General features: G+C 39.7%; 1 protein-coding gene across 5 annotated transcripts in view; it reads left to right on the forward strand.

Annotated features, from left to right (window-relative positions):
- The window catches only part of LOC139751589 (methyltransferase-like protein 22), an 88,854-nt gene that overhangs the window by 52,387 nt on the left and 9,565 nt on the right, over window positions 1–26,902 (forward strand). For 3 of the 5 annotated variants that reach the window (XM_071667189.1, XM_071667190.1, XM_071667191.1), the window contains 3 exons: window positions 12,362–12,529; window positions 19,865–19,964; window positions 20,701–24,217. In XM_071667189.1, coding sequence (XP_071523290.1) covers window positions 12,362–12,529; window positions 19,865–19,964; window positions 20,701–20,902 — 470 coding nt within the window. In that variant the 3' untranslated portion in view covers window positions 20,903–24,217. Of the gene's footprint in view, window positions 1–12,361; window positions 12,530–19,864; window positions 19,965–20,700; window positions 24,218–26,490; window positions 26,828–26,902 lie in introns of those variants that run through there. The other 2 variants (XM_071667187.1, XM_071667188.1) reach the window with 2 other exon arrangements.

The following is a 26,902-nucleotide window of genomic DNA, read 5'->3' on the forward strand; positions in this document are numbered from 1 at the left end:
CTTAACTGCTGTCTCCTGCGTTAGTGAGGTAGCGCAAGGAAACAGACGAGGAATGGCCCAACCCTCCCACATACATATGTATATACATAACGCCCACACACGCACATACACACACATATACATATACATACACAGACATATACATATATACACATATACATATCCATACTTGCTGCCTTCATCCATTCCTGTCGCCACCCCACCACAAACGAAATAGCATTCCTCCTCCCCTTCTCCATTGAGGCAGCATCAGGAACAGACAAAATAAGGCCACATTCATTTGCACTCAGTCTCTAGCTGTCATGTGTAATGCACTTAAACCACAGCTCCCTTTCCACATCCAGGCCCCAGATGCTTCACATGCCCTGGTTTAATCCATTGACAGCACGTCAACCCTGGTATACCACATCATTCCAATTCCCTCTATTCCTTGCACACCTTTCACTCTCCTGTATGTTCAGGCCCCAATCGTTCAAATCTTTTTCACTCCTTCCTTCCACTTCCAATTCGGTCTTCTGCTTTTCCTTCTTCCCTCTACCTCTGACACATATATCCTCTTTGTCAATCTTTCCTCACCGCTAGAAAGTATGTAAAGAAATATTTTTATAGTATAAGATGAATGGAACAGAATAACTAAGTACGTGGTTAATGCAAACATCATACATAAATTTAAGAGGTTGTAAGTTGATAGAGAATGTTTCAGAGATGATTCCCCGAAAGTGAAAAACTCTCTGTTCAGTACAAATAGGAAATAACATGTACTGAAAGAGTGTGCCTCTGAACTTGCACCTGTGCTTGCCTGTCTGTTGCGTTTATTTTTAGAAACCAAAACTTTATCTTATTCTTGGCAATACATCCCATCCCTAAGGAGGGTGACTGTTCTGATCCCTCTAACTATCATCCTATTGCTTTAACATCTACCATTTCCAAAGTCTTTTGAGTCCCTCCTCAACTCCCATATCCTTAGACACCTTGAATCTCACAGTCTTCTCTCAGATCACCATTATGGCTTCCACCAGTGGTATTCTTTCTTATCGTACTAATGTCTGGTCATCATCCTTGAAAGATTTTGGGGAGTCTTAAGTATTTGCCCATGACACATCAAAAGATTTTGACTGGGTTTGGCATCAGTATCTCATCTCTAAGCTCCTCTCTTTTGGCTTTCTTTCCTTGCTCTACTCTTTCATGTCTAGCTTCCTCTCTGGCCAATCTACCTCTGCAGTTGTTGATGGATCAGCCTCCCTCCTTTTTCCATCGACAGTGGTGTCCCTCAAGGTTCTGTCGTGTCCCCTACACTTTTTCTCCTTTTTAATCAATTACTTCCTTTCTCCACAAATAAGCCAAATGCACTCATGTGCTGACGACTCAGCACTTCATTCATCCATGTCCTTCAATGCTGCTCCTTCTCTTGCTTGATCTACATCTTGTTTTGACACAGCTTTTTCAATAAAATCAGACTTGTACAGAATATCTCAGAGGTAGATGAAATCTAGTTAAGTTTGATGCCTCCAAGACCCAGTTTCTACCCATTTCTTTCAAATCTTGTCTTTCCTTTGATTATTCTGTAATTCCTCCCCTTGACTCTGTGAACATACGTGGTTTTACAGTACCATCCATTCTTTTTTGCAAACTACATGTTACAGGAATAGCTAAGTCTGCCCTCAAGAAATTAGGAGTCATGCTTAGATATCGATATTTATTTTCTTTGAACAGTTGCTCCATTTAAACAAGGACTGATTCGTCCTTGTATGGGGTACTGCTCTCACATCTGAAATAATTCTAGCTCTGCATCCTTACTTCACAGTTAAGTTGAAAGCAGTTCGACTTATAAACTCTCCTAGTCTAACTTCAAAACTTGACCCTCTTGCTCTATGCCGCAATATTGGTTCACTTTCCCTCTTCTGTTGATATTACTTTGGTTATTGTTCCCAGGAATTGTTTGCTTGTATGCCCCCTCCACTAACTTGACATGCAATACTTGGTGAGCTGCTGCAGCACATGATTACTGTGTGGTCAATGGCAGCTGATGGGAAGGCTGTTTAGATAATTGTTTCTTTCCCTACACCTCTAAGCTTTGGAACTCTCTACACACACGTTTTTCCCTATAACTATGACCCAGAACACTATAATAGACAGGTCTTTCTTTTCCTCCAAAATTTGTAAATACCTTCCCCTGTCTCTTCTTTTTCCTTCTCACAGTCCTCTCTGTATTTCAGTTAAGGCCTGGCTTTGATTTGGACTTTTGTCTATGACTGGAACTTCCAACATTAAAAAAAGATATGTAGACAGGGCAGTAGAAAATCCAAACTTTTCCATAAATTCACGAGGAGTCAATTATAATCAAGTAAGGCTTAGGGATCCATAGGGAAGAATTGTTGAGGATGAAGTAAGGATATGTGAGGAACTGAATTATAAGTTCATTAGTGTTTTAACAATGGAAGACACTTTAGCCTTAACACCAGTGACATGAATGATGAGGAAGTTTTGGAAAACATTGAAATATCTAGAAAAGACATTTACAGAATACTAAAAGGTCTTTACCCATACAAGGTTTATGGTCCTGATGAAAGTTCATCATGTGTGCTGAATATGCATGCAAAAATGATCAGTGTACTTAAAACACTATTCTAGATGTTACTGGAGAAAGGCAGAGGGAGTGCAAAAATTACAAAGAACAAAAACAAAAACTTGCCTCTCTTAGCCAGTTTGATTTAGGATGGTTGCATGTGGATGTCAGTAGGTTACATCTCAAAGCTGGTGTGGTAAGGAGGTCAGAAGTAATGTTGTTGACATTTAGTGGCAGTTTTGAGTTTGTGTGTTGTGTTTAAACTGCCCTGAACTAACTATTAGCTATTTGGGGACAGTTTTATTGTTGCTTTGTTTGTGGTTTTGAACTTTTATTCAAAGACTGCTTCAGCTATATGGTTGACAATCATGCAGATCTGAAATCTCTTCAGTTTGCTGCGTATTAGTACAGAAAATTAAAATAGGGGATCAATAAGTAGTGATGAAGTGAGAAGGAGATGGAGTGAATATTTTGAAGGTTTGTTGAATGTGTTTGGTGATAGAGTGGCAGATATAGGGTGTTTTGGTCGGGGTGGTGAGTGAAGTGAGAGGGTCAGGGAGAATGGTTTGGTAAACAGAGAAGAGGTAGTAAAAGCTTTGCAGAAGATGAAAGCCAGCAAGGCAGCAGGTTTGGATGGTATTGCAGTGGAATTTATTAAAAAATGGGGTGACTGTGTTGTTGATTGGTTCATAAGGATATTCAGTGTTTGTATTTATCATGGTTAAGTGCCTGAGGATTGGTGGAATGCATGCATAGTGCCATTGTACAAAGACAGATGAGATAAAGGTGTGTTTAAATTACAGAGGCAAAATTTTGTTTAGTATTCCTGGGAAATTACAGGGGAGGGTTTTGACTGAGAGGGTAAAGGCATATACAGAGCATCAGACTGGGGAAGAGCAATGTGGTTTCAGAAGTGGTAGAGGATGTGTAGATCAGGTGTTTGCTTTGAAGAATGTATGCGAGAAATACTAGAAAAACAGATGGATTTGTATGTAGCATTTATGGATCTGGAGAAGGCATATGATAGGGTTGATAGAGATGCTTTGTGGAAGGTTTTAAGAGTATATGGTGTGGGAGGTAAGTTGTCAGAAGCAGTGAAAAGTCTTTACCAAGGATGTAAGGCATGTGTATAAGTAGGAAGAGAGGAAAACGATTGGTTCCTAGTAAATGCCGGTTTGTGACAGGGGTGCATGATGTCTCCATTGTTGTTTAATTTGTTTATGGATGGTGTGTTTAGGGAGGTGAATGCAAGAGTTTTGGAGAGAGGGACAAGTATGCAGTCTGTTGTGGATGAGAGAGCTTGGGAAGTGAGTCAGTTGTTGTTTGCTGATGATACAGCACTGGTGGCAGATTCAGGTGAGAAACTGCTGAAGTTGGTGACTGAGTTTGGTAAAGTGTGTGAAAGAAGAAAGGTGAGAGTAAATGTGAATAAGAGCAAGGTTATTAGGTTCAGTAGGGTTGAGGGACAAGTTAATAGGGAGGTAAGTGGAGGAAAACTGGACTTAGCAGTGGATGGAACCATGGAAGCGGAAGTGAGTCACAGGTTGGGGGAGGGGACGAAGGTTCTGGGAGCGTTGAAGAATGTGTCGTAGGAAAGAACGTTAGCTCGGAGAGCAAAAATGGGAATGTTTGAAGGATTACTGGTTCCAACAACGTTATATGGTTGTGAGGTATGGGCTGTAGATAGGGTTGTGCGGTGGAGGGTGGATATGTTGGAAATGAAATGTTTGAGGACAGTATGTGATGTGAGGTGGTTTGATCAAGTAAGTAATGAAAGGGTAAGAGAGATGTGTGGTAATAAAAAGAGTGTGGTTGAGAGAGCAGAAGAGGATGTGTTGAAATGGTTTGGTCACATGGAGAGAATGAGTGAGGAAAGATTGACAAACATGATATATGTGTCAGAGGTTGAGGGAAGAAGAAGCGGGAGACCAAATTGGGGGTGGAAGGATGGAGTGAAAAAGATTTTGAGTGATCGAGGTCTGAACATACAAAAGGGTGAAAGGCTTGCAAGGAATAGAGTGAATTGGAACGACGTGGTATACCAGAGTCGACATGCTGTCAGTATTTTGAACCAAGGCATGTGAAGCGTCTGGGGTAAACCATGGAAAGGTCTGTGGGATGTGGAGGTGGAAAGGGAGTGGTTTGGGTGCATTACACATGACAGCTTGAGACTGAGTGTGAACAAATGTGGCCTTTTTTGTCTTTTCCTAGTGCTACCTCGCTGGAGGGGGGGGATGCTATTTCATGTGTGGCGGGGTGGTGAAAGGAATGGATGAAGGCAGCATGTATGAATATGTACATGTGTATATATGTATATGTCTGTGTATGTATACGTTGAAATGTACATGTAAGTGTATGTGCATATATGGGCGTTTATGTATGTACATGTGTATGTGGGTAGGTTGGGCCATTCCTCGTCTGTTTCCTTGTGCTACCTTGCTGATGCAGGAGACGGCAATCAAATATGATGATAAATGAATAATATCTTTTCCTTCAGAGTTGAAAAATAGCTGATACACTCACATTCTTTGCATTACAAATCTCATGGACTTCTCTGGCAGACAACAAGATGGATGCGAAGGTATTCAAATGGCAACAGGTCACTGGGTCCTTTCAAGGCTGTTAATGATAATGTAAAATGTCTGGAAATTACAGATTAGTGTAGTAAAAGTAAAAAAGCATTTATAGAATTCAAAGCAAAAAAACCTGCATATTATTCACATAAGAGGTACAGATGATGTTAATCATGGTCTCGAAGCGAGATATTTTTCAAGTCGCTTCTTAAATGTATGTATGATACTGCTTTCAGCTACTCTAATTGGTAAATTATTCCATATGTTAACAATCTTGTTATGGAAAAAATACCTCATCTAATTTGAGGTAAAATTTTGCTCACATGTTTGTATTTATTCCTTCAAGTAAAAAGAGGTGGGCTGTTTAGAAAGGGTAGTGAGTGGTGGGATGAAGAAGTAAGAGTATTAGTGAAAGAGAAGAGAGAGGCATTTGGACGATTTTTGCAGGGAAAAAATGCAATTGAGTGGGAGAAGTATAAAAGAAAGAGACAGGAGGTCAAGAGAAAGGTGCAAGAGGTGAAAAAAAGGGCAAATGAGAGTTGGGGTGAGAGACTATCAGTAAATTTTAGGGAGAATAAAAAGATGTTCTGGAAGGAGGTAAATAGGGTGCGTAAGACAAGGGAGCAAATGGGAACTTCAGTGAAGGGCGTAAATGGGGAGGTGATAACAAGTAGTGGTGATGTGAGAAGGAGATGGAATGAGTATTTTGAAGGTTTGTTGAATGTGTCTGATGACAGAGTGGCAGATATAGGGTGTTTTGGTCGAGGTGGTGTGCAAAGTGAGAGGGTTAGGGAAAATGATTTGGTAAACAGAGAAGAGGTAGTAAAAGCTTTGCGGAAGATGAAAGCCGGCAAGGCAGCAGGTTTGGATGGTATTGCAGTGGAATTTATTAAAAAAGGGGGTGACTGTATTGTTGACTGGTTGGTAAGGTTATTTAATGTATGTATGACTCATGGTGAGGTGCCTGGGGATTGGCGGAATGCGTGCATAGTGCCATTGTACAAAGGCAAAGGGGATAAGAGTGAGTGCTCAAATTACAGAGGTATAAGTTTGTTGAGTATTCCTGGTAAATTATATGGGAGGGTATTGATTGAGAGGGTGAAGGCATGTACAGAGCATCAGATTGGGGAAGAGCAGTGCGGTTTCAGAAGTGGTAGAGGATGTGTGGATCAGGTGTTTGCTTTGAAGAATGTATGTGAGAAATACTTAGAAAAGCAAATGGATTTGTATGTAGCATTTATGGATCTGGAGAAAGCATATGATAGAGTTGATAGAGATGCTCTGTGGAAGGTATTAAGAATATATGGTGTGGGAGGCAAGTTGTTAGAAGCAGTGAAAAGTTTTTATCGAGGATGTAAGGCATGTGTACGTGTAGGAAGAGAGGAAAGTGATTGGTTCTCAGTGAATGTAGGTTTGCGGCAGGGGTGTGTGATGTCTCCATGGTTGTTTAATTTGTTTATGGATGGGGTTGTTAGGGAGGTAAATGCAAGAGTCCTGGAAAGAGGGGCAAGTATGAAGTCTGTTGGGGATGAGAGAGCTTGGGAAGTGAGTCAGTTGTTGTTCGCTGATGATACAGCGCTGGTGGCTGATTCATGTGAGAAACTGCAGAAGCTGGTGACTGAGTTTGGTAAAGTGTGTGGAAGAAGAAAGTTAAGAGTAAATGTGAATAAGAGCAAGGTTATTAGGTACAGTAGGGTTGAGGGTCAAGTCAATTGGGAGGTGAGTTTGAATGGAGAAAAACTGGAGGAAGTGAAGTGTTTTAGATATCTGGGAGTGGATCTGTCAGCGGATGGAACCATGGAAGCGGAAGTGGATCATAGGGTGGGGGAGGGGGCGAAAATTTTGGGAGCCTTGAAAAATGTGTGGAAGTCGAGAACATTATCTCGGAAAGCAAAAATGGGTATGTTTGAAGGAATAGTGGTTCCAACAATGTTGTATGGTTGTGAGGCGTGGGCTATGGATAGAGTTGTGCGCAGGAGGATGGATGTGCTGGAAATGAGATGTTTGAGGACAATGTGTGGTGTGAGGTGGTTTGATCGAGTAAGTAACGTAAGGGTAAGAGAGATGTGTGGAAATAAAAAGAGCGTGGTTGAGAGAGCAGAAGAGGGTGTTTTGAAATGGTTTGGGCACATGGAGAGAATGAGTGAGGAAAGATTGACCAAGAGGATATATGTGTCGGAGGTGGAGGGAACGAGGAGAAGAGGGAGACCAAATTGGAGGTGGAAAGATGGAGTGAAAAAGATTTTGTGTGATCGGGGCCTGAACATGCAGGAGGGTGTAAGGAGGGCAAGGAATAGAGTGAATTGGAGCGATGTGGTATACAGGGGTTGACGTGCTGTCAGTGGAGTGAATCAAGGCATGTGAAGCATCTGGGGTAAACCATGGAAAGCTGTGTAGGTATGTATATTTGCGTGTGTGGACGTGTGTATGTACATGTGTATGGGGGGGGGGGTTGGGCCATTTCTTTCGTCTGTTTCCTTGCGCTACCTCGCAAACGCGGGAGACAGCGACAAAGTATTAAAAAAAAAAAAAAAAAAAAAAAAAAAAGAGATGAATTATGCTTAAGTACCTTGTTAGATCAGGATAATCAAAGCATTTGAAAATTTAGAATACCCATATTAGATCAGTTTCTAACCTTGCATTTTTCTATGCAAGATAGATTCAAATGCTTTAGTCAGCTCTCAGAGGATTTGCTTCTCGGTTAGACAATTGTTGTGGTCCATTAACTCTGTAATGTTTTCATTTTGTCTGTTTTCTTGTTAGATGACTAAAACTAAGCACAATATTCAGGATGGGTATGCACCAGTGAATTATAAAGAGTAAGGATGATTTCCTTAGACTCAAATTTGAAAGGCTAACCTATGAATCCAAAAATCTTGTTTTCTCATTTTACTGCTTTTATGTCCTGCTTACTTGGCTTTAGATCACCAGAAGTTATTATGTCAAAATCTCTTTCCTCATTTACCTTTTGTAGTTCAACAAATTTTTACTACCAATATGTAAAATTTTGAATGTATTGATAATGAAAATCATTTGCCCCTCATGAGCCCAGTCCCAACAGTTTGTATATGCCAATTTGAAGCTTCAGACTTTCAGGTTCAATTTAAGATTTATTTCCCACCATAGTATCATCTGTAAATTTTGATATCTTAAAATGCACTCGATTATCATTACCAATGATATATGTATGAGAAGGAGAATTGATTTTAAGACTGATCCATGTGGTATACCACTTTTTATGTATAACCATTATGAGGCTTGACCATTGATTGCAACTTTGTATCACATAACTAAACCTTTGCTGGTAAACTTTGATGAGGAACTTTATCAAATACTTTTTGAAAATCTGGATAGGTGACATCAACTGCTTTACTTTTATATTTTTTTTTATACGTATTCACCATTTCCTGCATTAGCGAGGTAGCGTTAAGAACAGAGGACTTAGAGGGAATATTCTCACTTTTTTTGGAAAATAAAAAATGAGAGGGGAGGATTTCCAGCCCCATGCTCCCTCCCCTTTTAGTCACCTTCTACAAAATCCAGGGAATACTTGGAAAGTATTCTTTCTCCCCTATCCTCAGGGACAACTTTTATTATCTGTATTGAATATATCGTGTGACAAATCAAGCATATTTGTCAGACAAGCAGTTTCATCAAAAACCATGCTGAGAATTGTTTACTAAGTGGTGGCTCTTCTGAAATTTGCACTTTTGTCTCAATTGATGGTTTCCATAAACTTTTAAGCTTCAGATGTTAAGCTAATGGGATGGAAATATCCAAACAACTTCATTTCCTCTGGAACTTTCCCTATAGCAAGTGACTGATTGAAAAGAGTAGTCCAAGGGTTCTTTCATTGTTTTTGGGTAAAACTTATTAGGACCTGCCATTTTGTTTACTTTTATCGTGTTTACTGTTGATTGTGTGGCTTCAGCTTTTATGTCAATGTGTTGCAGAATTTTCTTCTCTCTTATCAGTGGAATGTATACAGGACATGAATTGTCATCAATCTTTAATACAGGTGCAAAATGATAATTTTTTGGCATGGCTTCATTGTGTAAAACCAAATCACCATTTTTCATGATTAATGGACCATTTGACTGGGTAAATGGCTTTCTTCCTTCTTAAGTGACTATAAAACTCCCTCTATATGATTTCCTTCATCATTTTGGTTATTATTTGAGTGTCTTATGAGATCTTCCTTAGTTAACAGGTACTTCTTTATTTCATCATTCTCCCTCTATATGATTTCCTTCATCATTTTGGTTATTATTTGAGTGTCTTATGAGATCTTTCTTAGTTAACAGGTACTTCTTTATTTCATCATTCTACCACCTTGGCTTCATTTTGTTAAAAGACTGTCAACAATATAATTGCAAGTATGTTTCCTCACTGTTTTGAAAGTTTTACTGAATCTTTTCCGAACTACATTCACATAGTTTTCATTAGACATATCACCCCAGATATGCCTATCAAAAGAAGTGTGAAGATCATTCAAATTTGAGAATTTAGAATCTGGTATATTTTTGTGACTGTCATATTGACCACCATTATATGCAGTGTTAAAAGTAACCTCAAAAGTAATTTGTTGGTGATCACATGTAGCATTATTAAGGAGGTCCTCATTTGTAGTCTGAACTGAATTCGATATATTTTCATCACGAGTAGGTTTCTTAACTAACTGGATTTGGGAGGTATCAAACAAATTTAGGTAGAGTCTGCATCCGGAGCTGCTGGAAAAGGATTATCTGCAATTTGAAATTTTCATGTTAGATTTCCTTACTATGATAAAATTGTGTTCATTATAAATTTCAGCTAACTAATCATAAAATCCTCATCTGCCTTTGGTGTAACTGTAGGGGCTTTTAAACTAGTCCAACTATTACTTTTAATGAATCTCATCTTTAATTCCTTAAAAATGAAGTTCACATTATCAGTGGCTAAGACATTTTCATTACAGGATTTAGATGAGATGTAACAAATAGCAAGACAACACTACCTACTTTATTTCCCTTATCATTATTAAACACAATGTACCCTGAAATTGTGTATTTGGTAAGCATACCTCTATATTTGGTATCTAACCGAGATTCAGAAATAATGATTATATAATTTCTTTCTAATGTTGTTGTCTTTAAAATTTTGTTAACATACTCTTAGTATTAATGTGAATTTTTTTTATGAGACTGAGGCTTGTTTAAAAAAGTTCTTGTGGAAGGGGTTGGGTTTGCTACACAGGCTGCATTTTTATACTAAAATCCACATCTAGACTTACTTAGGAGCCTCCCAGAATGTATAGCTCCTAGTTCTTTCACGTGTTGTCTGCCCATCATAAACATATCAGAATGCATGTAGAAATGCTGCCACTGGTCTACAAATTCAAGTTTCTCCTGTGAACAAAGGATCTTTAGTCTATAATTGAGGCTATCCTCTTTATTAAAGAAGGCACTCCTGAAATCGTAATGTTATTAGTTCTGTTTCATAAGATTGAGAGATGGTGATATTTTGCTACCACACAAACCTCCTCTACAGCGTCATAACATCATCTACCCTGGCTCATGGCACTTGGTCAAAATGGTTATAATGTGAAGGGTTTCTGGTACAGAATTCCTCTAAATGTCTTTGGATTATAGAGTCACCAATGAGCCCAACCTCATGTTCATTGTTCTCAACATCATTCAGGGCCTATATAATTTTTTTTCTCATTATTGGCATTAAATGTTTAAAAGCACCTTGTTGCAGAACTGTGTGTTTCTGGACTGCCTTAAAGTTTAAACAGTGTACCACATCTGATATTGGGTATGAAGTTGGATCTACAGGCAGAAATAAGGGATACTTTTTTAGTGGATATAAGATTACATCTGTGGAAGGGAGCAAAGGACACAGGGTTCAAGGAGCATTTTTGAAATGGGCTGGAGTCACCAGTGATGGGCCCATTTGGTGTATGTAAATGACATGCCTGATGGATTGGCTTTTAGCTGAATATTTTTTTTATGATGCCAAGGTCATGATGAACCGCATCATCATACAGGGGGACATAGAAGAACTCCACAGTGGTCTGATAAAAGGTTTATAGAATTCAAAGTAAGTGCAAAGTCATTTGGACAGGATGCATTGCAAGGTCTTTGTGTGAGTATTATCCAATGGGCAGAAATCTCATGATGTACCTATCTTCTTGCCAGATTCATTATCATGAAGATTTTTATGGGGACAAACTGTCTTCTGGCAAATATCAGAATTGTTCATGTACAAGTATAAGGAAATTTTTGGTAAACTATTCACAACATACATTTGACCAAAACTGAAATATGCTTTTTAGATCTGGCCATTGCACTTAAAGAAGCACAAATATTTAATTTAGAAAACCTATGGAAAGGCATCTAAGAAATTTCTAGAAGTAAAAGATGAGCTGGTATGAAAGGCTTATGGTTACAGATTTGGTTACCATGGAGGAGAAAAGAGTTTGGGGTGATCTGATCAGTCTTTAGTTCCTAAATCATCTGGATGGCACTAACAGGGAACTGATCTTTGTAAGAAGCAACAGCAGAAGAACCAGAGGTCATGTAAGAAGCTAGGCAAGAGGTTTGTTTGAAAGGATGGAAAGAAGTACCACTTTAGTGGAAGGAATAAAGTAAGTGACGGAACTGCAATGCCAGTTGTATTCAGATGAATAAAGAGCTTCTTGATGCTAAAGAAAGTTCAGGAAATGGAGTCACTTGAAAGTAGCTCTCTTCTGTTCTTGTATTGGTAGGTAATTACCCTTGTAAACTTCTTAGGTAAAACAAAATTGATCATTGTACTGGAGGGAGAGTTGTTTGTATTCGTGAATTTTCCTTAGATCTCGTTGATTATAAAATGGTACTGAAATATTTTAAGAAAATGAAATTGCAGATAATTAGATTATAGAATGTATCTTAAAAGCTTATCCCTGGGGATAGGGGAGAAAGAATACTTCCTATGTATTCCCTGCATGTCATAAAAGGCAGCTAAAAGGGGAAGGAGCAGGGGGCTGGAAATCCTCCCCTCCAGTTTTTTGCTTTTCCAAAAGAAGGAACAGAGAAGGGGCCAAATGAGGATTTTTCCTATTAGGCTCAGTCCTCTGTTCTTAACACTACTTTGCTAATGCAGGAAATGGTGAATATTTATGAAAAAAATCTTAAAAGCTATTCTATAGCTATTTTGATTTTTATTTGTTGACCATGGTTTTAATATTTCCTCCTTCCAGATGTTGATCGTGGTGAGATATTGGAGCTTGTTAATAGCAACATCAAAAGAAATTTGGATTTGTTAAAGGCAAATGTAGAAGTGAAGGAAATAGACTTTTACAACCATGTTACCATTGATGATATCACAGATTTAATTAAAAACGTCTCAGTGCTCATCGCAGCTGATGGTAAGAGTTTTCTTTAAGTGTTTTACTCCATATTTATGTTTATTATTTGTTTGTTTTCCTGGGGCCACCTTGCTGAAGCAGAGGGTAGTGATTCTGTTTCCTGTGGGGTGGGGTACCACCAGGATAGGCTGAAAGCAAGCAAGTATATGTACATGTGTATATATGTATATGTCTGTGTATGTGTATGTATATGTGTATGTTTGTGTATGGGCGTATATATTTATTTATTTATTTATTTATTTTGCTTTGTCGCTGTCTCATGTGTTAGTGAGGTAGCGCAAGGAAACAGATGAAAGAATGGCCCAACCCACCCACATACACATGTATATACACACATGTCCACACATGCAAATATACATACCTATAAATCTCAACGTACACATACATATACACACACAGACATATACATATATACACATGTACATAATTCATACTGTCTGCCTTTATTCATTCCCATCGCCACCCCGCCACACATGAAATAACAACCCCCTCCCCCCTCATGTGTGCGAGGTAGCATTAGTAAAAGACAAGAAAGGCCACATTCGTTCACACTCAGTCTCTAGCTGTCATGTGATAATTCACCGAAACCACAGCTTCTTTCCACATCCAGGCCCCACAAAAGTTTCCATGGTTTACCCCAGATGCTTCACATACCCTGGTTCAGTCCATTGACAGCACATCCACCCTGGTATACCACGTTGTTCCGATTCACTCTATTCCTTGCACACCTTTCACCCTTCTGTATGTTCAGGCCCCGATCGCTCAAAATCTTTTTCAATCCATCTTTCCACCTCCAATTTGGCCTCCCACATCTCGTTCCCTCCACCTCTGACACATATATCCTCTTTGTCAATCTTTCCTCACTCATTCTCTCCATGTGACCAAAACCATTTCAATACACCCTCTTCAGCTCTCTCAACCACACTTTTTATTTCCACTCATCTCTCTTACCCTTTCATTACTTACTCTATCAAACCACATCACACCATATATTGTCCTCAAACATTTCATTTTCAACACATCCACCCTCCTCCACACAACCCTGTCTATAGCCCATGCCTCGCAACGATATAACTTTGTTGGAAACCACTATTCCTTCAAACATACCCATTTTTGCTCCCCGAGATAACCTTCTCGCCTTCCACACATTCTTCAATGGTCCCAGAACTCTCACCCACTCCCCCACTCTATGACTCACTTCTGCTTCCATGGTTCCATCCTCTGCTAAATCCACTCCCAATTATCTAAAACACTTCTTCCTCCAGTTTTTCTCCATTCAAACTTACCTCCCTATTAACTTGTCCCTCAACCCTACTGAACCTAATAACCTTCCTCTCATTCACATTTACTCTCAATCTTTCTTCTTTCACACACTTTAATAAACTCAGTCACCAGCCTCTGCAGTTCCTCACCCGAATCAGCCACCAGCACTGAATCATCAGCGAACAAGAACTGACTCACTTGCCAAGCCCTCTCATCCAGAACAGACTGCATACTTGCCTCTCTCTCCAAAACTCTTGCATTCACCTCCCTAACAACCCTATTCATAAACAAATTAAACACCCTTGGAGACATCACGCACCCTTGCTGCAAACCGACATTCACTGGGAACCAGTCACTTTCCTCTCTTCTTACTTTTACACATGCCTTACATCCTTGATAAAAACTTTTCACTGCTTGTAGCAACTTACCTTCCACACCATATACCCTTAATACCTTCCACAGAGCATCTCTATCAACTCTATCATATGCCTTCCCCAGATACAATAATGCTAAGACAAATCCATCTGTTTTTCTAAGTATTTCTCACATACATTCTTCAAAGCAAACACCTGATCCACACATCCTCTACCACTTCTGAATCCACACTGCTCTTCCCCAATATATATATGGTTGCAAGGCATGGGCTATGGATAGGGTTGTGTAGAGGAGGGTGGATGTGTTGGAAATGAAATGTTTGAGGACAATATGTGGTGTTAGGTGGTTTGATTGAGTAAGTAATGAAGCTATTTTGTGTGTGGCACGGTGGCAACGGGATTGGATGAAGGCAGCAAGTATGGACATGTACATGTGTATATATGCATATGTCTGTGTATGTATATGTATGTTTACATTGAAATGTATATGTGCGTATATGTGTGTGTGTGGGCATTTATGTATATACATGTGTATGTGGGTCAGTTGGGCCATTCCTTGTCTGTTTCGTTGCGCTACCTTGCTAACCCAGAAGACGGCGGTTGAGTGTGATAGAAAAAATGAAATATGTGTGTGTGTGTGTGTGTGTGTGTGTATGAGTCGATGGTCCATTCTTTGTCTGTTTTCTGGCGCTACCTCGCTGATGCGGGAGATGATGATCAAATATATGAAATAATAGGGGATAGGGGAGAAAGAATACTTCCCACGCATTCCTCACGTGTTGTAGAAGGCAACTAAAGGGGACGGGAGCTGGGGGCTGGAAACCCTCCCCTCCTTGTATTTTAACTTTCTAAAAGGGGAAACGGAAGAAGGAGTCACGTGGGGAGTGCTCATCCTCCTCGAAGGCTCAGATGGGGTGTCTAAATGTGTGTGGATGTAACTAAGATGAGAAAAAAGGAGAGATAGGCAGTATGTTTGAGGAAAGGAACCTGGATGTTTTGGCTCTGAGTGAAAGGAAGCTCAAGGGTAAAGGGGAAGAGTGGTTTGGGAATGTCTTGGGAGTAAAGTCAGGGAATAGTGAGAGGACAAGAGCTAGGGAAGGAATAGCACTACTCCTGAATCAGGAGTGGTGGGAGTATGTGATAGAGTGTAAGAAAGTACTCTAGATTGATATGAGTGAAACTGAAAGTGGATGGAGAGATGGGTGGTTATTGGTGCTTATGCACCTGGGCATGAGAAGAAAGATCATGAGAGGCAAGTGTTTTGGGAGCAGCTGAGTGAGTGTGTTAGTAGTTTTGATGCACGAGACTGGGTTATAGTGATGGTTGATCTGAATGCAAAGGTGAGTAATGTGGCAGTTGAGGGAATAAATGGTGCACATGGGGTGTTCAGTGTTGTAAATGGAAATGGTGAAGAGCTTGTAGATTTATGTGCTGAAAAACGACTGGTGATTGGGAATACCTGGTTTAAAAAGAGAGATATACATAAGTATATGTACGTAAGTAGGAGAGATGGCCAGAGAGCGTTATTGGATTACGTGTTAATTGATAGGCGCGCGAAAGAGAGACTTTTGGATGTTAATGTGCTGAGAGGTGCAACTGGAGGGATGTCTGATCACTATCTTGTGGAGGCGAAGGTGAAGATTTGTAGAGGTTTTCAGAAAAGAAGAGAGAATGTTAGGGTGAAGAGAGTGGTGAGAGTAAGTGAGTTTGGGAAGGTGACTTGTGAGAGGAAGTACCAGGAGAGACTTAGTACGGAATGGAAAAAGGTGAGAACAAAGGACGTAAGGGGAGTGGGGGAAGAATGGGATGTATTTAGGGAAGCAGTGATGGCTTGTGCAAAAGATGCTTGAGGCATGAGAAGCATGGGAGGTGGGCAGATTGGAGAGGATAGTGAGTGGTGGGATGAAGAAGTAAGATTATTAGTGAAAGAGAAGAGAGAGGCATTTGAACGATTTGTGCAGGGAAATAATGCAAATGAGTGGGAGATGTATAAAAGAAAGAGGCAGGAAGTCAAGAGAAAGGTGCAAGAGGTTAAAAAGAGGGCAAATAAGAGTTGGGGTGAGAGAGTATCATTAAATTTTAGGGAGAATAAAAAGATGTTTTGTAAGGAGGTAAATAAAGTGCATAAGACAAGGGGACACATGGGAACTTCAGTGAAGGGGGCTAATGGAGAGGTGATAACAAGTAGTGGTGATTTGAGAAGGAGCTGGAGTGAGTATTTTGAGGGTCTGTTAAATGTGTTTGATGATAGAGTGGCAGATATAGGGTGTTTTGGTCGAGGTAGTGTGCAGAGTGAGAGGGTTAGGGAGAATGATTTGGTAAACAGAGAAGAGGTAGTAAAATCTTTGCGGAAGATGAAAGCCGGCAAGGCAGCAGGTTTGGATGGTATTGCAGTGGAATTTATTAAAAAGGGAGTGACTGTATTGTTGACTGGTTGGTAAGGTTATTTGATGTATGTATGACTCATGGTGAGGTGCCTGAGGATTGGGAATACCAATGACAAAGGGGATAAAAGTGAGTGCTCAAATTACAGAGGTATAAGTTTGTTGAGTATTCCTGGGAAATTATATGGGAGGGTATTGATTGAGAGGGTGAAGGCATGTACAGAGCATCAGATGGGGGAAGAGCAGTGTGGTTTCAGAAGTGGTAGAGGATGTGTGGATCAGGTGTTTGCTTTGAAGAATGTATGTGAGAAATACTTAGAAAAGCAAATGGATTTGTATGTAGCATATATGGATCTGGAGAAGGCATATGATAAGAGTTGATAGAGATGCTCTGTGGAAGGTACAAAGAATATATGGTGTGGGAGGCAAGTTGTTAGAAGCAGTGAAAAGTTTTTATCGAGGATGTAAGGCATGTGTACGTGTAGGAAGAGAGGAAAGTGATTGGTTCTCAGTGAATGTTGGTTTGCGGCAGGGGTGTGTGATGTCTCCATGGTTGTTTAATTTGTTTATGGATAGGGTTGTTAGGGAGGTGAATGCAAGAGTTTTGGAAAGAGGGGCAAGTATGCAGTCTGTTGTGGATGAGAGAGCCTGGGAAGTGAGTCAGTTGCTGTTTGCTGATGATACAGCGCTGGTGGCTGATTCATGTGAGAAACTGCAGAAGCTGGTGACTGAGTTTGGTAAAGTGTGTGAAAGAAGGAAGCTGAGAGTAAATGTGAATAAGAGCAAGGTTATTAGGTACAGTAGGTTTGAGGGACAAGTCAATTGGGAGGTATGTTTGAATGGAGAAAAAGTGGAGGAAGTGAAGTGTTTTAGATATCTGGGAGTGGATTTGGCAGTGGATGGAACCATGGAAGCAGAAGTGAGTCATAGAGTTGGGAAGAGGGTGAAAGTTCTGGGAGCCTTGAAGAATGTTTGGAACATTATCTCGGAAAGCAAAAATGGTTATATTTGAAGGAATAGTGATTCCAACAGTGTTATATGGTAGCGAGGCATGGGCTATAGATAGAGTTGTGCAGAGGAGGGTGGATGTGCTGGAAATGAGATGTTTGAGGACAATATGTGGTGTGAGGTGGTTTGATCGAGTATGTAATAATAGGGTAAGAGAGATGTGTGGTAATAAAAAGAGTGTGGTTGAGAGTAGAAGAGGTTGTTTTGATATGGTTTGGTCACGTGGAGAGAATGAGTAGGGAAAGATTGACCAAGAGGATATATGTGTCAGAGGTGGAGGGAACGAGGAGAAGTGGGAGACCCAGTTGGGGGTGGAAAGATGGAGTGAAAAATATTTTGAGTGATTGGTTCCTGAACATGCAGGAGGATGAAAGGCGTGGAAGGAATAGAGTGAATTGGAACGATATGGTATACCGGGGTCGACGTGCTCTCAGTGGATTGAACCAGGGCATGTGAAGCGTCTGGGGTAAACCATGGAAAGTTCTGTGATTCCTGGATGTGGAAAGGGAGCTGTGGTTTCGGTGCATTATTACATGACAGCTAGAGACTGAGTGTGAACGAATGTGGCCTATGTTGTCTTTTCGTAATGCTACCTCGCACACATGCGAGGGGAGGGGGTTGTTATTTCATATGTGGCGGGGTGGCGATGGGAATGAATAAAGGCAGACAGTGTGAATTATGTACATTTGTATATATGTATATGTCTGTGTGTGTATATATATGTATACGTTGAGATGTATAGGTATGTATATGTGCGTGTGTGGACATGTATGTATATACATGTATATGTGCGTGTGTGGACATGTATGTATATACATGTGTATGTGGGTGGGTTGGGCCATTCTTTCGTCTGTTTCCTTGCGCTACCTCGCTAACGCGGGAGACAGTGATAAAGCAAAATAAAAAAAAAAATAATTTGTGCGTCGAGATGTTCACCTTTTGTGGCAAAGACAAGGCTGAGGAGTTGGAGATTGAAATAATACATGTATTTCAAATTTGTACATAGCAAAGGCTTAAATGATGTATGCCTTAGATGTAGGGATATTTGAATATTGGGTTGGTACAACAGGAAGTCTACCTCAGTGACTTTGGCATATCTGTCTTTTTGCTAGCCATCTTACATGAGGTTGGAAACAACATTTATTCAAATGAATTGCAAAAATTGATGTGGGTTCAGATGTTAGTGGCATTCTTGAAAAGTCTTGACAAGACATGTGATTGAAATCTATCTATTTATCTATCTATCTATCTATCTATCTATCTATCTATCTATCTATCTATCTATCTATATCTTTGATGCCTATTCCCTTTAGAAACTTCCTGAAGGAGATGACCATGGCAAAAGTCTCCATTACTGGTGAACTCCAGTGCTACTTCTTATCCTTGAGTGTCTCTCCCTGAACAGACCTCTGATAAAGCAATAACTCTAGCACAGTATTCCCAAAAGTTCCCATATAATGTTCCTACTGACTACCTGTGCCTAATGAGTATACCTAATATTCCTACCCAATGTCCCAACCTACTACTTGTACCTAATGCCTCCTCCTAATGTTTCTGTCTTCTACTTAGTGTTCCTACATAATTCTCCTGTCTGAAGTTCTTATCTACTACATCTGTTTATCACTCCAACCATTTAGCCACAAGGCAGAGCAAGCACATAGCACTCACAGCAGGAAAATCGTGTTAGGAAGAATGGGTTGTAGAGTTAAATGTTATCCAGTGTTATGTATGACAAGGAGATTGTATGTTTGTGAACAGATTGCCAGCAGTCCACATACATGTGAGGCAGAAAGAAAAGACAGCTTCATGGGTTAGAGGAGTGCAACTTGCCAACCACTGAAGTGCTGCCTCACTACGAAGCCATCTCTAACCTTCCTGTTACCCAGGTGGTTAGTATTGGTAATATACATCCCTGGTTGATGGCTATTTACCATCTACTACTCACACTGAAATCTGAGAAGAATGAATGATGATTGTAAGAGGGTGGAAGTTATCTGTAGTTTTAGGTAAAGTAATTGAGGTATGTTAGATATGTGTGAAATAAAGATAATGGGTAGAGGCATAGGAAACTGGAGTGGAGGGAGGAGTGCAAAGTCAGACTTTTTACACTTTATAGGCTGCTCCACACAACCCTATCTATAGTCCATGCCTTACAGCCATATAACATTGTTGGAACTACTATAAATATATAAATGAATAATTTGATAATGGGGTTTCAATAAAGTAACACATTGTTGTTTTGGCCTGAGCAGGAAGGGAAGGTTTGCTGAAAGATGCTCACATTTCTTTTTCCAATCTTTCTTCAGTGGTGTACCACAATCAGCTGACTGATGCCTTCTTCAGAACAGTTCTCCGCTTGATGGGTGATCCACCTGACAAGACCATGTATGTGGCACTGGAGAAAAGGTGGGTGAAGTAGATAAGATTGATTAGATAGATTTAGTGTTGTTGAAGACTCCCAGAAGAGAAAAATGAAAGTATCCTCCTGCATGGGTTTTCTTATTACCAGGTTAGAATGGAGGGACTGACTTTTAAATATGCACATTTGATGGAGGTTTGTGTAGTACTGTTTCTTAGTCCTTGTTGTAGGTAATTCATCTTCATGGGAACAGTTTTGATATTCACAGACAGTCTAAATAGCATCTTGCATGAATATTTTAGGAATGGGTTGAGAAAAGGTCTGACAAAAATTGGATATTTTTATTTATGTATTAACCTTCTCATGAAGAGTTTCCATTCCCTCTAAAGTAAAGACATCAGGGTTTTGCAACTTTTTCATTTTTTAGTCATAGGTTTTATTTAAAATTTTCATCATATTGTTATTATTGAATTTATTATGAAAAATTCAGTGAGGTCTCCACTTATGTTTGTGCATGGATCTTTGTGCAGGGCAGCATTAGCTCAGCCAAATAATCTAGTTACAGGTCCTAGATACTCATAGGTACTTTCTCTTTTTCTCCTCTTTCCAAGAAGTAGCAACATGCCTGCCCTTCAGTATTTTTATCATATCCTTTGTATCTCCATCTCAGTTAAATGTGTTTTTATTATATAAGCCTATTTCTCTAGTTACTACAGGGTGAGGCACATGAATATGTTCTTAAATGTTGTATTAAAAAAGTAAATTTTCTCTCTCTTGGGGCAGATTTGTCTTCACTTTGGAGAATTTGGACACAGTGGCTCCATGTTATGATCACTTCATCCAGGGCCTTGAATGGTTGCGCCACCAAAACATGTCACAAATTGACTGGACAATAGAGCAAATACCCACCAACTTTGAACAGTACTTTACCTATGAGCGCACTAAGCACTTAGTATTATGGAAGATTCAGGCCAAGCTGAAATAACATATGAGGTAATGGTAGTGTAAAGTTACTTCCTCATTTAGTATTGAATATATTTGCCATCAAGCATTTATTCAAGTGTCTGCATAAATTTTGTGATAAAATAGTGTAAAGTAGAATTGAGTGATCATGCTAGTGATAGATTAAAGTAAGAATTTTATTGTGAGGATTAATATTATGATATACATTGTTTCTTAAATGATTTAGATTAGTTTTCTTTGAAGTAGTAAGGTTAGTGAAAGAAGGAAGGACCACCTGTATTTGATCAGATATCAGATACTCATTTCCTTCATTATAATTCAGAATTAAGATATAAAAGTCTTAAAATGAATACTAAGTATCCTTCAAACTCAAGACTTTTTATTTGAAACTGGTTTGTTAATGAATTATTTTACTTTAGTGAAATAAATAAGTTAGAAGATTGCTTTGATAATGAATTAATAAAACATTTTTGAATGATATAGGTGAAAATTAAAGTTAGGTAAATTTTGAATAGTAGTTAGTTGTGGGTAGGCAGCCAACAGCCGGGGAGATATATTACCAGTACTGCTCACCTAGGTATCAGGCAGGTTAGTGACAGCTGCTAAGTGAGCCAGCACTTCAGTGGTTGTCAAGTAGCACTTCTCTGACTCAGATAGCTGTCTTTTCATTCGGTTCTCACCCTCACATGAATAACTGGCATTCTGTCCACAAACATACAGTCTCTCTGTGTTACACATTACACTTGATAACACTTAATTCAGTCAGCTCATTCTTCGTAACTTTTGATTTTCTTGCAGTGAATGCTAAACACTAGCTATGCCTTTTGGCATAATGATAGGAGCAGTAGATAGAAGGAGTAAGTAGGAACATTTTGGGACTAGCATTAGGTAGAAACAGTTGGAAGTTGTAGCAGATAGGAACATTAGGTAGTAGAGAGTAGGAACTTTAGGTAGAAGCCCCTGCAAACACTGCGCTGGAATTGTCCTCTGCTAGTGGCCTTTTAAGGGTGAGGCAGTAAAGGCTGAGAAGCAGCACTGGAGTTCACTGTAGATATAGACTAAGAAATGTAGAATTTCTGGGTATTATTAACAGGAAACCCTTGGCAACACAGTGTAATATAGGGGAAAGAGTTGTCAGATTTGTTAAGGAGTTAAACTACCAGAGAACCCAATTGAAAAAACTCCTTTGCCAAAGAAAACATGAAGGCAACTGTCATTTGTATGTGTGATTACCTGTATGTATAATACCTGGAGGAAGTTCATCACTCATAAGATGCCATATCATGATGCTGTGTGTGTGACTAATATTTGTGTGTGCTACTGGGAGAGAGTTAACATTCATGTTGCCACTTCACTAACCCTTGTGTATACATAATGTCTTAATCTTATATGTAGCTTTTAATTCTTGCCTCAGAAGTTCCTTTTATCTTTATGAGGCCCCTACAGAACTCAGGAAACTGGCCATGTCTACCGGTTGGGACCACAGTTCATAAAATTTTGTAATATTTTATTTTGAAGATGTTGAGTGTTTGTGGTTACTAGACAGCAAGTAACTGTTTTTTTCTGAGTTCACTATTTTGTGTGGCTTGGAGCTTTGTTATATTTGATTTTGAGAGAGTGGAAGACCAGGCAGGTGAGGCATAGTTTAAAAATGTGAGATTCCTTGTTTTGTACAAATCTGGTGTCCATTAGTGTTCTGAGGGGCTTTAGTTTGTTTGGGGAGTGAATGTCGTGTGTGTTATATGTGATGCCTTTAATGATTGGTGTTTTGTTCAGTGGGAGAGACCTTTCCATTCAAGGTGACTGGAAGGTGTGAACTGGATATGTGTGTGTCTAGGGTTAAAAGAGAGCTTGAAGACTTCTGTGGAGATGCAGACATTCTTTTCCTGGATAGCCATTATTCCAGTTGTGTAATGTAGTGCTGCATGTTTGATGTTGTTACTGTATGTTAGGTTGTTGTGTTGTGATTGAGAGGTCATTTGCATATGAAAGGACTTTCATGTTAAAGTTTGCTTGAAGTGATGGAGTTCATGTCGGAAGAGATTGAAGAGAGAGAAAGAACTGCTCCTTGGAAAACTCTGTTGTAGAGATTAAGTGTTTTAGAGTTAGAGCCATTGCCTGATAGTACCTTAATCCTATTAGTTGAGAAACCTTCTCGTGACAAGAATGTAATATATTACATTAAGTTCTAACTAGAAATGAGGATCTTATGAATAATGTTGAAGTTGGAAAAACCTTTGGCACAAGCAATCGCTTACAATTATGTAATAATATTGGTCAATATGACCATCGCAAAAAAATATCCAAATTCAAACATGCAAATTTTGATGGTCTTCACAGACAAGCCTGGGATGAAATAGTTGTTGAAAACAATATGAACATAACTTGAAAAAGCCTCAGTAAAAGCTTCAAAGCAGGTGAGGGAATGTATGTACCAATTTGTAGTATATGGTCTATTTATGAATTAAAGCCAAAGTGTTGGAGCAGTGAAAAGTGCCTGTCATCTAAGAAAGTATCTCATAAGAAACTAAAAGAGACCAATAAACAAAGTGATAGAGTAAGTTATTTATATTTTTGTAAAGAAAGTAAGAGAGTTATAGGGCAAACATTGATATGAGACATATATTGCTGAAAATAGCAAAAGAAACCCTGAGGAGTTTTACAGTTATGTTAGAGCAAGAGTCATTAACCAGTCAGTTGGTCCAGTGATTACGAAAAATGGTGACTTGCATCTGTATTTACAAAGACACAATCCATGCCCCAAGTCCAGTTTCACTTATAAGAGAGGAGAATGTTCTTCAGTGACATAAAAGCTGAAGACATACTACCAGCAATGAATGGAATGAAAATTAATGAAATTGCAGGCTGTGGTGAGTTTTATCTGAGCATAGTGAAAGAGGCAAAAAACGAGATGGATAAGCCCTTGACTGCCATTTTCAATAAGTCACTTGCTATGGGAAAAAGCTCCAGATGAATGGTAGTTTGCCAGTGTAACACTGATATTCTAAAAAGAAATTAGGCAGAAGTGTAGTTAGATGTAGTCAGCAGTAATATTAGGTGGGAACCTCAGCAAACAAAGCACTGGAGTTGCCCTCTACCAGTGGCATATTAAAGGCGAGGCACAGAAGGCTAACAAGAGGCACTAGAGTTCACTAGTTATGGGGACTTTGTAGCCATGGCCATCCTCTTGAGGGAGTTCCTGGGTAGAATAGACATCAAAGATATAGCTGAGAGCAGCAGCTAGAGTGATGTCTGATCACTGTCTTGTGGAGGCGAAGGTGAAGATTTGTAGAGGTTATCAGAAAAGAAGAGAGAATGTTGGGGAGAAGAGAGTAGTGAGAGTAAGTGAGCTTGGAAAGGAGACTTGTGTGAGGAATTACCAGGAGAGATTGAGGGTAGAATGGCAAAAGGTGAGAGCAAATTAGGTGAGGGGAGTGGGTGAGGAATGGGATGTATTCAGGGAAGCAGTGATGGCATGTCCAAAAGATGCATGTTGCATGAAAAGGTGGGAGGTGGGGAGATTAGAAAGGGGTGGTGAGTGGTGGGATGAAGTAAAGTTGTTAATAAAAGAGAAAAAAGAGGCCTTTGGATGATACTTACAAGGAAGGAGTGCAAGTGACTGGGAGATGTATAAAAGAAAGTGGCAGGAGGTCAAGAGGAAGGTGCAAGGGTTGAAAAAGAGGGCAAATGAGAGTTGGGGTGATAGTGTATCATTAAACTTTAGGTATAATAGAAAGATGTTTTGGAAGGAGGTAAATAATGTTTGTAAGACAAGAGAACGAATGGGAACATCAGTGAAGGGGTCAAGGGGGAAAGTAATAACAGGTAGTGATGAAGTAAAAAGGAGATGGAGTATTTTGAAGGTTTGTTGAATGTGTTTGATGATAAAGTGGCAGTTGTAGGGTGTTTTGGTCTGGGTGGTGTGCGAAGTGAGAGGGTCAGGGAGAATGGTTTGGTAAAGAAAGAAGAGGTAATGAAAGCTTTGTGGAAAATGAAAGCCGGTAAGGCGGCAGGTTTGGATAGTGTTGCAGTAAAATTGATTAAAAAAGGGGGTGACTTTGCTGTTGATTTATTGGTAAGGATATTCAGTGTATGTATGGATTATGGTGAAGTGCCTGAGGATTGGCATAATGCATGCATAGTGCCATTGTACAAAGGCAAAGGGGATAAAGGTGAGTATTTAAACTACAGAGGCTTAAGTTTTTTGAGGATTCCTGGGAAATTGTATGGGAGGGTATTGATTGAGAGGGTGAAGGCATGTACAGAGCATCAGACTGGGGAGGAACAGTGTGGTTTCAGAAGTGGTAGAGGATGTGTGGATCAGGTGTTTGCTTTGAAGAATGTGTAAGAAATACTTAGAAAAACAGATGGATTTGTATGTAGCATTTATGTATCTGGAGAGGGCATATGATAGGGTTGATAGAGATGGAGGGTCTTAAGAGTATATGGTGTGGGAGGTAAGTTGTTAGAAGGAGTGAAAAGTTTTTACCAACGATGTAAGGCATGTGTACAAGTAGGAAGAGAGGAGAGTGATTGGTTCCCAGTGAAGGTCGGTCTGCGACAAGGGTGTGTGATGTCCCCATGGTTATTTAATTTGTTTATGGATAGGGTGGTTAGGTAGGTAAATGGAAGCATTTTGAAAAGAGGGGCAAGTATGCAGTGTGTTGGGGATGAGAGGATCTGGGAAGTGAGTCAGTTGTTCTTTGCCGATGATACAGCTCTGGTGGCTGATTCGAGTGAGAAACTGCAGAAGTTGGTGACTGAGTTTGGAAAATTGTGTGAAAGGAGAAAGTTGAGAGTAAATGTGAATAAGAGCAAGGTTATGAGGTTCAGTTGAGTTGAGGGACAAGTTAAATAGGATATAAGTTTGAATGGAGAAAAATTGGAGGAGGTGAAGTGTTTTAGATGTCTGGGAGTGGACTCAGCAGCAAATGGAATCATAGAAGTGGAAATGAGTCATAGGGTGGGGAAGGGGACGAAGGTTCTGGGAGCAATGAAGAATATGTGAAAGGATAGAACGTTATCTCGGAGAGCAAAAATGGGTATGTTTAAAGGAATAGTAGTTCCAACACTATTATATGGTTGCGAGGAATGGGCTATAGATAGGGTTGTACGGAGGAGGGTGGATGTGTTGGAAATGAAATATTTGAGGACAATATGTGGTGTGAGGTGGTTTGATTGAGTAAGTAATGAAAGGGTAAGAGAGCTGTGTGGAAATAGAAAGAGTATGGTTGAGAGAGCAGAAGGGTGGGTGTTGAAATGGTTTGGACTGATGGAGAGGATGAGTGTGGAAAGGTTGACAAAGAGGATATATTTGTCAGAGGTGGAGGGAAGAAGAAGCAGACCAAATTGGAGGTGGAAGGATAGAGTGAAAAAGATTTTTAGCAATTAGGGCCTGAACATACAGGAGATGAGAGGCAGTCAAGGAATAGAGTGAATTGGAATTATTTGGTATACTGTGGTCAGCGTGCTGTGAGTGGACTGAACTAGGGCATGTGAAACGTCTGAGGTAAACTATGGAAAGGTCTGTGGAGCCTGGATGATGATAAGGAGCTGTTGTTTTGGTGCATTAAACGAACGTGGCCTTTTTTGTCTTTTTTCCTGACGCAGGGGATGGTGATGCTGTTTTCTATGGAGCAGGGTGACTCCGGGAATGGATGATGGCAAGCGAGTATTATTGTGTTTGTACATGTGTACAAATTTGTACAAACATATATATATTTTTTTTTTCATACTATTCGCCATTTCCCGCGATAGCGAGGTAGCGTTAAGAACAGAGGACTGGGCCTTTGAGGGAATATCCTCACCTGGCCCCCTTCTCTGTTCCATCTTTTGGAAAATTAAAAAAAAAACAAGAGGGGAAGATTTCCAGCCCCCACTCCCTTCCCTTTTAGTCGCCTTCTACGACACGCAGGGAATACGTGGGAAGTATTCTTTCTCCCCTATCCCCAGGGACAAACATATATATATATATATATATATATATATATATATATATATATATATATATATATATATATAT

This window comes from Panulirus ornatus, chromosome 11 (genome assembly GCF_036320965.1).
Source record: "Panulirus ornatus isolate Po-2019 chromosome 11, ASM3632096v1, whole genome shotgun sequence".
NCBI lineage: Eukaryota > Metazoa > Arthropoda > Malacostraca > Decapoda > Palinuridae > Panulirus > Panulirus ornatus.